A 15048-nucleotide genomic window follows, 5' to 3' on the forward strand; every position below is an offset into this window, starting at 1 on the left:
GTTACATTGTGTCTGAGAATCTGGACGATACAAAAAGAATCCTGTCGCATCAGATTTGAGCATCACTGTACATTATTACCACATTAATGAAAAGCTCTCTTCATTCACAATTACAAGCAGAAATAGATTATCAGTATATAACCATTTACTACTATTACCAAAAATCTGGAGACACTGTAAAAGTACAATAAAAATCTCATTTAATGAACTAAAATATAACTGCTTTGAAACCAAAATACAAATACCTATTTGAAAAAGGGGAAGGTAAAGTAATCCTGTAACTACCACTTGTTACAAAAATGCACAATAAAAATATCCTCAAGTAGCTAAGTTCAACCTTAAATACACTTTCAATTACTTCAAAAAGCCTATTCCACCCTTAAAAACTTTCAATTAGTACTTCAGTAGTACCCTCTCTTCATTACAGCACAACCTGCTACCAACTTGCCCATCTCATTTTTGAACTTTCTGACAGCCAGCCAAAATCCCTCTCAGAAGACAGCTTATTTCTGCATGCTTCCAGCTTAAGCAAATGGTTTGATAAGTCATTCATCAACATGAGAAGACTTGCTGAGCAGAGCAGGACTTTACTTCGGCTAAATCTTAACTGACACTTACTCTACAGCATCTTACTAACATATGAAATATCTGAATTTCAAATGTTGTGCCCAGGGTGTGTGACATATATTCAAACTTAATTTTATTTGACAAATTGGCTTACAAGTATTCAATAACCTGATAGTGAAAAGATTAATACATCTTAAGTATACGTATAAGAAAGATTCACCTGCCATAGGATGATGCAATGAATTAAAGATTCAGATCATTATCACCTTAAAATATATGTATCAGTGCTGAGATTTTCATCTGCATAGCCTATAAATTTAGATGTCTCTTTGGGTAAGAGAAAATCACAATGAAAGATATCTATAGTGATGATCTTCTGTACATGACAAGGACCTTTACACAATAGGTTTAAATCTGCATATCAAAAAATGTAAACCACAATGAATAAATCAAAACTACTCAGTCTTATACTAAATGAATCTCATTTAAAACAAAAAAACAAAAAATATTAGCAAATACATAATGTATCACTTACCACTGTATTTACTATCATCCACTTTTACCACCAGTATAAAAATAACAGTGTTAATCTTTTTTTTAAAAGCTACAAATCCTTTGGCAGATGGTAGTCTGAACTTTCGAATTCATTAACATAATACATGGCCACTTTTGGAAAGTTAAAACATCTTCTTCTTCACTGCTGTATACCTTTCCATGTACTGAAAGAAAAAAAGCACACTGCTACATAAAATGTTGGGGGAAAAAAAATGACTGTATAAGGATTTTATAAGAAAAAATTTCTCAAAAAGAGATTCTTTTGCACAAGGTATATTAAATTCCACCAAAAGTGCTGTGCATAGAATGGAATTGTTATCAAAGATAAAAAGTAATGGTCATTGTTCGTAATTTAAAACATGTGATTCAGCACTATGCTCTTCTCTCATTTCTGGCATACAAGATATATCCATTCTTAAATGTGTTACTGTACATCTACAAACATCATTCCATCCCCTGTTGTAAATTTCAATTAATATTCAATTCACTCTACCCCTGGAAATAATACCAAAGGGGAATTACACTGAGGTAGAGCGAATTGAATATTAACCGACACTTGAACCTTAATGTACTTAAACATAAAAAGTCATGATGACGTGATAAAAACTAACATAGTATATTATTCACCTTTCCATAGCCATCAACTTCTTCCAATTCCTTCATTTGGAAGAGGTTTCCTTCAAGGCACATCAGTGACACTTGTGAATCGGTGAGCAACTCCGTGGGAATGCCTGCAAGTGACAAACAATTCTCCTCCAGACGAAGAGTCTTCAAGCGTGGACACGAAGCAATTGCAGACGCCACTTCAGATACCTGCGGAAAAAGATTTGTTTGCAATTTTCCTTGAACAAGCATTACTTAAAAACTGGCTTGATTTTAAAAATTACCAGCAGTGTTCAAAGCAATACAGTACAGTATATCCAATTCTCACTTTAACAACTTAAAATTATTGGAACTGGAATTGGAATATAAAATTTTGGCCAAAAGGCTAAACACTGGGACCAGTGAGGTCATTCAGCACTGAAAGGGGAATTGAAAATACAGAAGATTTTAAGGGTGTAACAGGAGGAAACCCTTGCATTTGCTCTAATCAAGGTTTGAAAGAGCATATGAATGAGGTCAGTAAAACGAATGGAAGGAGTTGCAGCAAGTTATGCATGATTTTTCTAATAAATAAATCTATTTCATTTTGTAAAATTATAATTATAGCTCAAACAATATCAAAACAGATAAGAAATAAAATTAGTAACAAATTTTGAGCATATTGTTGTAAAACATTTACGTAAATTTACCAAGAACGAAGATGCACTAACTTTTTTGGATTTATAATGTTTTTCTAGTATTTCTTTGCACTTTTCTTTGCAAAATTACATTTATGACTGACATATTAAAATAAAAGATAAGAACTAATACCAATAGCAACCTCTTGGTATATTTATGAGCAAATTTACAAAAAGACATCATGCAAGACAAAGAGGCAATAAATCCTCCCTTAAAGTCAAGATCCCAACTAAGCCCTGAGCCACCGAGTCTCTCATATTAGCCAGTCTAAAAGTTGACATTAGTGAATTTATGGGCTATAAAAGTATAATGGCACATCTTTCCTGCCTGATTCCCCCAAATTAATGGCAAGTAATATTGTTACTCACCATGAGTCACTCCATCCACCACCCAAAACCTGTTACTGCTACTCATGTGAGCATGTCTGTCGACTAAGGGTTAAGAAGTGCACTGACAGCACTAGCAAAACAGGGTCTTAAACAAGGGCAGATGCAGAAAAGAATTACCTGATTCATATTCAAATTAACTTCAACTGCCTGTAGACCCTCAATGCCTTCAGGGATACAAGTAATTTGATTCCCACTGAGATCCACAGCATCAAGTTGAGGAAGACCACACAAACACAAAGGGAACTCAGTCAACTGGTTATCACTGGAAACAAAATATACATATATAAATAACAATGACAAGATTAAAGTTTCTTTGAAATTAATTTAATATTTTACAATAAATCAACAACAAAAATTTATGAGACAATTCAACAAATTGAACAGGTTACACAGGTGTTCTATAATCGAAACTAAATAAATGAAAAAAAAAAAGTTATCTATATCACCTGACTGTAATTGACTTCAAGTGTTTGAGACCAGAAAGAGAGTCTGGCAAGGATGTGATAAGGTTGGACCCTACAGACAATGACTCCAATCTTGTTAGTCTTCCCAGATCATCTGGGAGGTAGTCTGCAAATAAATACAACAGTACAGCATTTCATATGAAACTAATACAGAGTAAACAGGGTAATGGAACTGGCTAAGTGCAATGTTAATCCAGCAGATAGACTAGTCTCCTTTAATCTATAATCTCAGGAGTGATGCATCATTATATCAAATTATACCAATATTCATGAGTTTGACTTATTTTCAAGCCCCTTTCTGAAAGAAGCTGTGCTGAAATTACAATAGCTACATATCTTACCTCATTTATTTCTAGATATGTGTTTTGTGCTTAACTATTTTCTGATAATTTATTATTTTGGGAAAGTGACAGTTTTTCTTTTTATTATTTCTCATTGATTTCAGCTGTGCTAAGAAATTTTCATGAATTTCCATAATAATTTTATTTTGTTTCCCATTGTTAGATTAGCCTAGAAACTTGGGCATGTACACCACATTCCAGACAGTTTTGCTTCTCAATTTGTTAGAATGCTTTGCCTATTCAAATAAGGACCTAATTTTAGTTTTCAGAATTAAGTCACCTATAGGATCATAACAGACAGCATACAGCAAAAGGCAGCTTCCAATTCCTGAGATATTTCAAATAACTTACTCAAAACTATGATCAATTTTCCCATCCCTTACTAAGGGAGACTTCACTCCCTTATCCTCTTCTGTTTATTGTTTCCTACTCTGGGACCTGAGGACTTTGCATCAATGAGAAGAGGTCCTACACCACCTCTAACAGTGATATCACTATACTGTAATGAAGCCAATCAATGTTACCAAAAAAATCTTAGGACATACATAATACATGATGGACCATCTCCAAACACCAACAGCTTCTTGAGGTTCTTCCCTATATGAAATCAATGATAGAACAGCTACCAAACAGCACACAAACAATCGTCATCCAGTTATTATTCTAGGATTTGCAATGACTCACAAATAAAATATAACTATGGATTTGCACCCAAAAAATCTTATTACAACTTCAAAGTACTACTACATATCTAGACCAAAATAGTATTTGATATGGAGTATCAGAAATTTGTCAACAGTACACTTACTTATTTTATTCCCATTCACATTAAGATGCTTTAGGTTTGAAAGCTCACATACAGAAGGTGGTAAAGCTGGGAGCTTGTTTGCAGACAAATCTAAGGTCCGTAAAACTTTTATGACTGCAGACAAGTCTGGTACCTGGAGGAACAAATTTGAAAGGTGAAAAAGAGTGTAAACAAGCTGAAAATACTACGTAAAGTAAGTGATGCCTAATACCCACAACCCTTTTATTCTCACTTATGGTGAATGCTGTACGTACTGAATAGTTTCTTAAACCAGGAAATTGATAATAGGCAACATCTCTCCCTGCAATGAGGTAGATTTCTGGCAAATACTCTCATCCCAAATGTGTAAAAATAAAACTAAACGGATGCACAGTACTAGGAACAAAGCTTTTGGACCTGGAGACAGGAATGCCATTGGGCACAGTAATGAAAAACTACAAAATATAAAATGTGACTGGTCATGTTCAAAATGATTTAAGAAGAACATTAGGAAGACAAAACAGAAAATTAAAAGTTACTGAAATAATGAGAGGAATTTAAAGTTTTTCGTTTGTTTTTGCGTTCATCCCCAAGGGGCTGGTACAATTTATGGCATACCACAGAGATATTCTAAGTAAAAACAAAAACAAAAGACAGCAAAATTTCTCAAATTATTTCACCTGTTCTGCATCATATAGACCTTTTTCTATAATGTCAAAAAAGTTCTTCAATAAAAAATATTTCCATGTGTTGCTTTTCCTCAGAATTACCAAACAATTCACTAAGAACCAACGTAATTCTACAGAAAAGCACAATGAAAAGCCATATTTAATTCCAGGCCCTTGGAGATTTACATAGACGACAAAAAAAAAAAAAAAAAAAAAAAAAAAGAAGAGGAGGAGGTAAATTTCTCAGAGTATCGCACCTGTACTGCATTAGCCTAGCAAATATATTTTGTCAATAAACATTATGGTAAAACTGAAAACTACTAACACATCCTTCAGGTCTGGAAATTACTACTTTACAAGCAAAATCAGTGCAGGGTTTAGTACCAGCCCCTTGGGGATGAACATAAAGATATATAAAAAAAAAAAAAGATGGTAAATATCATTAACATGAACAGCAGACATAAACATACTCAAAGTGATAAATAGGTGGGAACCAGGGCACAGTAGTAACCTTCAGTTTTACAAATGTTACTAATAAACGACATATCCCTGCAGAATCCTTCCTTAAAATTACACTGGTACTTCTAAGGAACAGCTCAGTACGCACCATTACCTTGGAAATTGGTTTTTCCTATACTTTTGGTATTGCTGGTGAAGGAGTTGTTGTTGTTTATGGTCGCTCAATTATTATTAACCAAACATCTACCCAAAATGGTTGGCGGCCCTTTGGAAAAGCAGGGTTTTTGCGTTGGGGAAAACGTCGGGAGAATTGGACTACTATGTCGTTGTTATGGAAAGGTTCCACGCATGCGTAAGTCATTAAAAGCAATAGGTTTAAGAAGGGATTGGCTAAGGAAACCTATTATCAAAGGAACTACAGGCAGTCCCCGGGTTACGACGGGGATTCCATTCTTCAGACGCGTTATAAGCCGAAAATCGTTGTAACATCATAAAAAATTGTAAGAAAAATGACAATTTGTCGAAAATTGCATTTTTCCTAACTATACAAATCTGAGGTCCTTTAACAATAGGAAGTAGCTAGCGGCAGCTGGACGGTCGTAAGCTTCGAACAAGGGGAGAACGGTAGTTAACTGCTTGTCCGATCGTCGCGCGGCAGTGAGGTAAACAAATCACTTTTGCTTTTGGCCCATGCAAAATACGCAGAGTGAGGGGTGGCATGAGGAGGGACTATATGTAAAGGACCTCAGGTTTGTATAGTTAGGAAAAATGCAATTTTCGACAAATTGTCATTTGTTCCGATACGTAATACAAACCATCGGTCCTTTAACAATAGGAAGACTCACTTCTTGGTGGGAGGAATCTGAGTCTTTGAATGAACAGACTGGTGTTCGTCCATCCCTGGAGTGCCTCCCTGGTCGTAAGAGCGAGGGAGGGATCCAAGCCTCTGTCCGATTGATCGGGGTGTGCACCGCAGGATCAATGGTCAGACCTCTGGGCCGAGTACTAAGAGAGAGGCAAGCGTATCTCTTCGTACCAGCATTGTAAGAACTTCTTCCTGTACAGGAGCAAATATAAAGTCATGGGCGTTTGGTCCTCATGTAGGCATCCATCTTCCTCCCCCTTGTAGGAGAAAGAAAGTGGTGTTGGATATACGCTCCTATCCCTAGTGAAAGGGAATAGGATGGAGCTCGGTCCGAGTTAGCTTTACCTGCATCGGACCTCCCTTTTACCAAAGCATGGTGCAACAACCGTATCCCTCTGCCCAGGTAGAGGTATAGAAAGATGGTGAAGAGAAGCCAGTCACACTCTCATTTGCACATTCATTCTCCCAGTCATACCAGGAATCGATGCTGTTCTGCCTGCTCGGGTGCTGGGTAAGCTTACACAACGTGTTGAGCAGCCACCACAGGTCCCAAGGAAAAAGTTTACAAGGACTTGTGGGCAATATCCCGAAGGTAGAAGGACGTGAAGGTGGTCTGGTTGGCCCAGACACCTGCCTTCAGGACCTGCGCCACGGAGAAGTTCTTACGGAACGCCAAAGAGGGTCCAATACCTCTGACTTCGTGGCTCTCGGTCGGAGCGTACGGATGTCGTCACTACCATCAGCCTCGTACGCTCTCCTGATCACCTCACGTAGCCAGAAAGAAAGCGTGTTCTTGGATACTTCTTTCTGGTAACCCCAGTGCTAACGAAGAAGCGTCGACACTCAGGCCTGAGTGTCGAGTTCTCTTCAGATAGCACCGTAGCGCGCCCTCACAGACAAGCAGCATCTCATCCGATCATTATCGGTTGAATCCAAAAGGGAGGGGATCGTGAAAGAACGAACCTGTCGTCAGGGATCGACGGATTCCTGAGTCTTAGCTACGAAGTTTCGGACGAAATCGAGCGTCACAGATCCCCACGCCTCTGGTGTGTTTAACATCGAAAGACAGACCATGTAGTTCCCCTACTCTCTTCGCCGATGCCGAGGGCCAGCAAGAAGAGGGTCTTGAGGGTCAGATCCCTGTCTGACGACTCTCGGAGTGGGCTCGAAGGAGGGTCTTCGAGTCAAACTCCTAAGGACGAGAGTCACAACTCACGCAGGGGGCCTGAGTTCCCTGGTGGGTGGGCAAGACCTTTCGAAGCTCCTCATGAGCAGGAAATCTCGAACGAATTCGAGATATCCAGTCCCCTCAGTTTCAGGACCAGGGCCAGGGCGGCTCTGTATCCTTTGACTGTGGGTAACTGAGAGGAAGCTTCTCTCGCGAAGAAACACGAGGAAATAACCGCTACCTGCTGAAGATGGCTCTGAGAGGAGGCAGACCCCGTCTACGACACCAACCACAGAAGACAGCCCACTTCCCCTGGTACACAGCTGCAGAGGACTGTCGGACGTGTCCAGCCATCTCTGTTGCTGCGCTACGAGAAAAGCCTCTCGTTCGCAAGAGATGGTGGATAATAACAGCCAGCCGTGAAGTTTGAAGGGACTGGACTGCTTGGTGGTACCGTTCTACGTGTGGCTGGGCTAGAAGGTTGTTGCCAATGGGGTGGTATCTCTCTCTCGGTGCTTCCGCAAGAAGAGCCAGCAGGTCCGGATACCAAACGGCCTGAGGTCGTTTGGGAGCCACCAGGATCATCCTGAGATTCGGGGTGGTGGTTCAGCGCTCGGCTGATCACTTTCCGAATCAGACAAGGGAGGAAAGGAAAGGTGTAGACGAAGAGGTTGTCCCAGGGGTGTTGGAGAGCGTCCTCTGCAGCTGCCCATGGGTCCGGCACGGCTGAAAAGAAAACCTGCAGTTTTCTGCTGTGCCGGGTAGCGAACAGGTCTACGACCGGTCGCCCCCACAGGTTGAAGAGGCCTTTCCTCCACGTCTGGGTGTAGAGACCATTCGGGTTCCTATCACCTGATCCCGACGGCTGAGCTTGTCCGCTACTACATTCCTCTTGCCTGGAATGTAGCGTGCTGACAGCTCTATTGGAAGTGAGCCTTGGCCCACTCGTGCACCTGCACCGTCAAACTGGTGTAGCGGAAGAGACACTAGGCCCCCCTGCTTGTTGACATATGCCACTACTGTGGTGTTGTCGCACATCAACACCACTGAGTGTCCCACCAAGTGGTCCTGAAATTCTTGGAGAGCGTAGAACGCCGCCTTGAGTTCCAGGACATTGATGTGAAGGTGCTTGTCATGATAGTCCCACACACCTGCAGTCAGCAACTCCTCCAGGTGTGCGCCCCATCCCTCGGTCGATGCGTCTGAGAACAGCAGCATCTCCGGGGGGGGGGGGGGGGGGAGAGTGCGGATGGGCACTCCTCTTAAGAGGTTCTTGTCGTCGAGCCACCAGGCTAGGTCCTGCCCTCACTTCTCCGTGAGAGCCACGGGGAAGTAAGGAGGATCCTTTGCCTGAGACCAACTCTCCCTTAGTCTCCACTGGAGAGACCGCAGGTGAAGACACCCGTGAGGGACTAACTTCTCGAGTGACGACAGATGGCCGATCACAACTTGCCATTGCTGTGCTGCCTGTTCCTGCCGAGACAGGAACCGGCCGGCTGCCTCCCTGAATTTGCTGATCCGCAAGTCTGCGGGAAAGACTTGCCCTGCTACCGTGTCGATCAGCATACCCAGGTACTTCATCTTCTGCTTGGGTTCGAGATCGGACTTCTCGTAGTTTATCACAATCCCCAGATCGTGACAAAACTTGAGGAGCCGATCCCTGTCCTGTAGCAACTGCGAGCGGGAGCTCGCCAGGACCAGCCAATCGTCGAGATACCTCAGAAGACGTATCCCGTGCGAATGGGCCCAAGCTGACACCAGAGTGAACATTTCGCCCCCTGTGAACACCTGTGGGACGGCTGACAGACCGAAACAAAGTGCCCTGAATTGGTACACCGTCCCGTCGAAGATGAAGCGGAGGTACTTTCTGGAGGACTGATGGATGGGTATTTGAAAATACGCGTCCTTCAAGGCCCCTGAAAGCATGAAATCGTTCCCCCTGATCGAGTCGAGCACAGACCGTGCCGACTCCATCGTGAACCGAGTCGTGCGAACGAAACGGTTCAGGGGAGAGAGGTCTATCACTGGACGCCAGCCCCCCAATGCCTTCTCCACTAGGAAGAGGCGGCTGTAAAAGCCCGGTGACTGATCCTCTACGATTTCTACAGCTCGTTTCGCCAGCATGGTCTTGATCTCCTGTCGAAGAGCGTTGTCCTTTGATGATCCCCGGACATAGGTTTGTAGATGGACCGGTTTGGAGATGAGGGGGGGCCGAGACTCGAAGGGTAGTAGATATCCCTTCCCGAAGGACGTCTACTATACCAGTTCTCGCGCCGTAGCGCTGCCAAGTTGCCCAATGGCTGGCTAGGCACCCCCCCACTTCCGGCAGCAGGTGAGGGGGAACGCCGTCCCTAGCATTTCCCACCTCGTTTCGACTTCTTCCCACCACCTCCTCGGGGAAAGGAGGTCTGGGAGGAGGGCTGGTTATGGCCTCCTCTCGCAGAAGTCGAAACAACAGGAGTCTTCACACGGGGCTTAGGAGGAGCAACCGTCTTAGCAGCTGTGGAAGCGCCAGCTAAACTCTTAGGCTTAGCCGCAGTTACTCGAGATTGCCCAGAAACCTTCGAGACTGCCTGGTGAACTAAGCGGTCACTGTCATCAGTGCGCCGCCTTTCCACCGCAGCGTCCACCATCTCGGGCCCGAAAGAGAGCGGTGGAACTCCTAATGGGTCCATTACGAAGCCCGAGTGCCGCCTCACGCCCAGCCCCCTTGGTCACTTGGGTAAGGACTGCGTCCCTATGACGAAGAACCAAGTTGTCCCACAGGTTAGCAGTCTGATGGGCGAGGTAAGAGATAGCTCTTCCTCCAGACTGGCACAGTCTCCTTAAAGACGCGTCGTCTTCGAGAGCAGAGCTCCCAGAGCGACTTTGGATATTGCGAGGGACCACAAATCCAGCCAAGAGACTGCCTGGAATGCTGCCATAGCGGTAGATTCCAGGGCGAGTGCCTCCTGCTGCGAGAACCAGAGGTTCTCCGACAGGAGCTGCTGCAGGGACTCACCTGGAGTCAGCCTCGCTAACTCCGGGTTAACCTGTTTCGGCGGTATCGGGTCTTCCGATGGCACGTAGAAACGCCTCTGACGCTGTAGGGGAGGTGGAAGCAGCTTGGAAGACCGACCGGACTTCAGCGAATCCTCTCGCCCTGAGACGAGATTCTCCACCTGGTCCAGGACCAAGTCTGCAAGCTCTGATCGCGGCAGTCCCACCATCATCTTGGGTTCCCTCTTCGGGCCCCAAAATGACTCGAGCCGGGACGTGGGCTCGGACGGTGGTAGCGGCGATCCTTCCGCAAGGCCATTATGCTGACGAATCAGCTTAATGACTTCTGCAAAGTTCCTCTGTATCTCGGGAGTAACTGCATCTTGAGGAGTAGGACCGTCCAGTCCCTCCAGCAAGAACAGATCCCGAGACACTCCTCCTTCAGAAGGAGGAACAGCGACAGACCCCTCACGGTTGCCTCCAGCTACTTGTGCGTACGTCCTGGCCGGTCCTAGAACCGTGCCTGGTGCGTACGGCGTCGTAGCGGGATCGCGAGAGGCGCACCCCTCGCGATCACTCCTAGGTACCTCGCTCCTCCCCGTGTAGCCCGAGGAGGTTGAAGGTACTGGAGAGGCAGACCTGACGCTCCCCCCTCGCTCACTGGCAGGACCAGCGTGCTTGGAGGGCTGCGGCTGATCCCCAACCCGCGGTGGTGATCGAGCTGCAGGCCTGGCCTTGCCGCTCACCTGAGGCGAGAGGCTCGGCTGAGAACGTCGACCCCGATCCCGAGCGTCAGGCGAGCTGTTGCTGGTTACCGTCTCCGCCCTGTCCCGATGGGAGCGGCGGTCAGGTGACCTGCTAGGCTCGCTGTCGCGGTGAGACCGGTGAGTGTCCTCTCGGCGCATCGAGCCGCTGGTACCGACAGCCGCGGGGACCCCTTCCTCGCCTCAACCAGCCGGCTGGTCGCTGCGAGAGCGTCCGCTGGCCTGGCGAGTCGTCTGCACGACTCTCGCCAGTCTTCTGCTCCGCGCCTCGGTCTTGACGGCGAGCAAACTCGGGCGTCGAGACTTTGGCTGGACGGTCTCCCGCGGGAGACCGTCCACTCGGTACTTCTCGCAAACGAGAAGCCGAGGCGGTTCCTGGTTTAGCGGCAGAACCGCTAGTACCAGGCGAGGAAGTGCCAGCCGAAGCTGGTACCCCTCTGGTCCCCATCGTCTTCTTCTTTGCAGAAGTAGAGACGGGCCCTGTTCCCGAGGGAACAGGAGGACCAGCAGAAGAGCTCCCCGAATCGCTGGAGCGAGACGGGCCCTTAGAAGGTCCCGAAGGAGCCTTCTTAGGGGGGGAGGAGGCAGCCTTCTTCTTTTTCGGCTTGGTAGCCTTAGAAGTCGAAGGGGAAGAGGAGGCAGCAGACGATGAAGACGACGACGACACCTTCCTCTTCTTCTTCTTCTTCGCCAGGCTCTGCAGGACAGACGTCAGGTCTTCCATCCAGGAGGGAGCCGGGGCAGTTGCCGAAGCAACAGGGCCCGACTGCACCTGTCCGGAAAGACCTGAGCCTGGAGCAGCACCACCAACAACAGGAACGACAGGAACAAGTACAGGAACAGCAGGAACAGCAGGAGCAACAGCGTCTGGAACAGCGGGAGTGGCAGGCACAGCAACAGGTACGGCAGGTACGGCAGTAGCAACAGGGGAGCCAAGCGTCTTGTCGGCAGCTACCTGCATTCTCGGCACTGGCGGCAAGTCTAAGGGAGAGCTTTTAGGGCAGCGGAAGTCCGGGGTCGGCAGCACAAAGAACCCAGGTGGCGGTGGCACGGTTCTCCTTGACACGGCAGCGAGAGGTCTCTGAATCGCAGCTGTCGGTGTCACCGTCATCACATGAGGCGTATAGACCAAATGCGGCGGCATGCCATAGGCCGGAGTCGTGATCGTAGTAGTGGTAGTGGTCACCACACCATGTGTGACCACTGCCGACCCCGCCAACCGCTGGATTAGCCCCTGGATGCTTGGCACTCCTTGCAACCCCAGCGACTCCCACACCTGTCCCAGGTCGTCCTTCACTGGCTGACCAGGGGGCAAGAAGGAAGACGAGGTATCCGTTACCAAAGAAGTCGCTGGAGAGCTTTCCGACGACTCCTTTGTAGGCCTACGTCTCTTCCTGCCCTCGTACAGAACCCACTGCGCCTCGGACCAGTCAACACACGTTACACATGGTTCGGCTCGGGAGCATTCTCGCCCCCGACACCTTGTACATAACTCATGTGGATCCACATCCACAAAGGAGCGAAATCCGCCGCATTTACGCCCCTCCAGCCCGGGACACACTCTACGGGCGACTGAGGGGCGCGGCGAAAGCTCCATCTCTTGATCCATTGTTTATTAATCAATGTGATAAACAAAAATGAAAGTATTGTACTTACAATCTCATTCAACACACAAACAAACCAGAAAGAGGGCTGAATTGAAAACAAAAGCATACGACGAGTAGCGGGCAGAGCGATGACGAACACGTCTAGTCACACCACGGCCGAAAGCAAAAGTGACGCGCGACGATCGGACAAGCAGTTAACTACCGTTCTCCCCTTGTTCGAAGCTTACAACCGTTCCAGCTGCCGCTAGCTACTTCCTATTGTTAAAGGACCGATGGTTTGTATTACATATCGGAACAACCTTACTTTTAATGCTTTGGGTGCATTGGAAACTATGTAAACTGCATTCTTATAGCATTTTCCATCAAAAAAACCTTCAAATATAGATTATGTTGCATTTTTTGGGTCATATTTCATATGCCAGATCAGCGTTGTAACCCTGAAAATAATTTCTGATGAATATAATTGAAAAGCGCCTTAACCTCGGAACGTCGTAAGCCGAACCTGTCGTAACCCGGGGACTGCCTGTATACTAACCTTACCTTACCTAGTAGGCTACGCTACATAGCCAGGAAGGCCAGGTGAAGCAAACTTCACTTTTTACCAAAAGCTCCCCTACAACACTGCACATGTGCGACAGCATTCCAAGATCACCAACATACAATTATACATCACTTCTGGGGTTAATTATAGGTTAAATACAGTCGACCACCAAAAACTAACGGTAAATTCTTGATAAGCAACCAAAATACAATAAGATAAAATCAAGGTAATTCTAGGCAATAACTCTACACGGACTGCAAAGAACGTTCCCCCCGAATACGACAGCCACTAGGGATTGCGGCAGCAAATGTATTTCGCCGTGTTTAGTACCAGCTCCTGGGGGTTAATTACAGTCAACCCCCAAAAAATAATGGTAAATTCTTAGTAAGCAACTCAAATATGTACTACAGGAAACTGCAATTTCCAAAGAAATATCCAATGTGGAGTTATTTCCTAGATACTATACCAAAGCGGGAAAAAAATAACGGTAAATTCTTAGTAAGCAATCCAAATACTACAGGAAACTGCAATTTCCAAAGAAATATCCAATGTGGAGTTAATACCTAGATATAGTATGTATACCAAAGCGGGAACCAGGGCGCGGTAATAAAATTCAGTTTTACCGATTTTACTAGCGAACAGCATCTCCATGTGGTGTTCTTCCTTAAAATTACAGTAATTTAAAAAGCCTCTATTAGCTAACCGTCAGGTTAGGCGGCCGTTCTATATCTAGGCTATTACTAGCCTAACCTGTTGAACGAGAGGACGGCACGTCCCAACCTAGCCTAAATGTGGTACCTAAATCTAGGAATTGCTGTTATCAACCTGTCTTCAAAACAACTGAAATCTTGTTTGGGCGTTATCTTAATTAATATACGATAACCTAAACCGTCGGCACTGAGACAGCTGACAAGGGCGTGTCACACCTCCCGCAGAAGGGCGACAGCAGAAGCTCTTCCTCCTCCTCACCTCCGCCAGCTTCCTATTGGACAGCACAAGGGCGCCCGTCTTCTGGGCCGTCTCCATGTGCGCCTTAACGCCACTCGACGAAGTCTGGCCCATTTTCCGACAGCTGTTACAGGTCAAACTACAGGGGAGAGGAGCGGCCTGGGGACCTCTTGTTGACAGCTATTTGACAGAAGAGGAGTCGTGCTAGGAATGAGGAATCTCGTCTCAGAACCTCCAGAGAAAACAAACGCCGCCATCAGCTGATTCTTATCTGCTGGGTCTTCGAGGAGCTCGGTGGGGCGAGGCATTTTTTTCTTTCTTTTCTTTATATTTCGGTTAAATTTCACCCCTTTTCTTCATTGAATGGATAAAATTAGCCTGAAATTGGTGTACATTGATGGAAATATTCTACAGAATATTTATTCTATGGTTTCTAATAAGAAATCTCATAAGAAATATCATCCTACAATTTACATTTTCTGTTACTCAAGTTTTTCCTTTTTATTTCGTTCTTTTTCGTCATACGTGGATATAATTGTTCTGTAATTGTTCTACAGAATATCTATACTGTTGTTTCTAATAAGAAATATCACCCTACAAATATTCCACTCCGCATTCATTCTACAGGATCTGGTAAAAGAAATTCTTTTATATTTTCTATTACA

The 15048-nt window shown here is 45.5% G+C and overlaps 1 protein-coding gene across 1 annotated transcript; it reads right to left on the minus strand.

The window, feature by feature from the left end:
- Positions 1-1035: 1035 nt before the first annotated feature.
- LOC135206998 (leucine-rich repeat-containing protein 57-like) lies at positions 1036-14640 on the minus strand. The gene is made up of 6 exons (XM_064238621.1): positions 14405-14640; positions 4406-4538; positions 3239-3362; positions 2910-3054; positions 1750-1935; positions 1036-1286 (listed from the first exon to the last, which is right to left on the minus strand). Exons 1-6 carry the CDS (start codon positions 14495-14497, stop codon positions 1245-1247), a joined length of 723 nt encoding a protein of 240 aa, XP_064094691.1. The 5' UTR covers positions 14498-14640; the 3' UTR covers positions 1036-1244.
- Positions 14641-15048: the final 408 nt, after the last annotated feature.

The sequence above is a fragment of the Macrobrachium nipponense genome, chromosome 31, assembly GCF_015104395.2.
Source record: "Macrobrachium nipponense isolate FS-2020 chromosome 31, ASM1510439v2, whole genome shotgun sequence".
NCBI lineage: Eukaryota > Metazoa > Arthropoda > Malacostraca > Decapoda > Palaemonidae > Macrobrachium > Macrobrachium nipponense.